This window comes from Meleagris gallopavo, unplaced genomic scaffold (genome assembly GCF_000146605.3).
Source record: "Meleagris gallopavo isolate NT-WF06-2002-E0010 breed Aviagen turkey brand Nicholas breeding stock unplaced genomic scaffold, Turkey_5.1 ChrUn_random_7180001888283, whole genome shotgun sequence".
Taxonomy (NCBI): domain Eukaryota; kingdom Metazoa; phylum Chordata; class Aves; order Galliformes; family Phasianidae; genus Meleagris; species Meleagris gallopavo.
In genome coordinates, this window is record NW_011152077.1 from 1 (window position 1) to 682 (window position 682).

At 63.2% G+C, this 682-nt stretch overlaps 1 protein-coding gene across 1 annotated transcript; it reads right to left on the reverse strand.

The window, feature by feature from the left end:
- Positions 1-8: 8 nt before the first annotated feature.
- Positions 9-678, reverse strand: LOC104916339 (small conductance calcium-activated potassium channel protein 1-like; the record flags this gene model as incomplete). The annotated part of the gene is made up of 2 exons (XM_010727385.2): positions 9-459; positions 538-678. Coding segments are annotated over 2 exons (592 nt in total), but the record flags the coding sequence as incomplete, so codon positions are not given.
- Positions 679-682: the final 4 nt, after the last annotated feature.

The following is a 682-nucleotide window of genomic DNA, read 5'->3' on the forward strand; positions in this document are numbered from 1 at the left end:
ACCCCCACCATCCCCATTGAGCCCCCCGCCCCGCGCCCACCTCTCGCAGACACGGACGGTCCAGGCGGCGATGATCCAGGAGGAGATGCTGAAGACCAACAGCACGGTGCCGGGGCAGATGGTCATGAGGGTCTTCATGACAAAGCGGGTGTTGAAGTTGATCTTGTTGAGGGCTCCGATGCTGCGCGACGAGGCGTCGGTGAAGAGCTTGCTGTGCAGCAGCATGACGCGCCCGATCAGGTAGAGCCGAAGGAACATGGGGATGGACAGGATGATGTCCACGTCGGCGTCGGCCACGGAAGCGGCGTAGGTAAAAGCCAAACGTGCCGTCCAGGTGAACAGATACTGCCCGGGGATGGGATGGATGGCGCAGACCAGCAGCTCCAGAGCGATGAAGAAGATGCGCTCGTAGGTCATGGCGATGCGCCAGTCGTCCGCCCCGTTGTCCACCATGAAGAGCTGCAGAGGGGGATGGGATCGATGGGATGGGGGGCAATGGGACCCCACCGTGTGTGCCCCCCCTGGGCCCTCTCTCACCTGGATCTCCCTGGCGTGGTACATGACGATGAGCCCCAGCAGGATGACGGTGGAGAGGCTGATAAGGCATTTCAGTGCAAACGAGTACGAGGACTCCTGCACAGGGAGCGGGCGGGATGAGCGCCGTGGAGCTCGGCCGACCCCC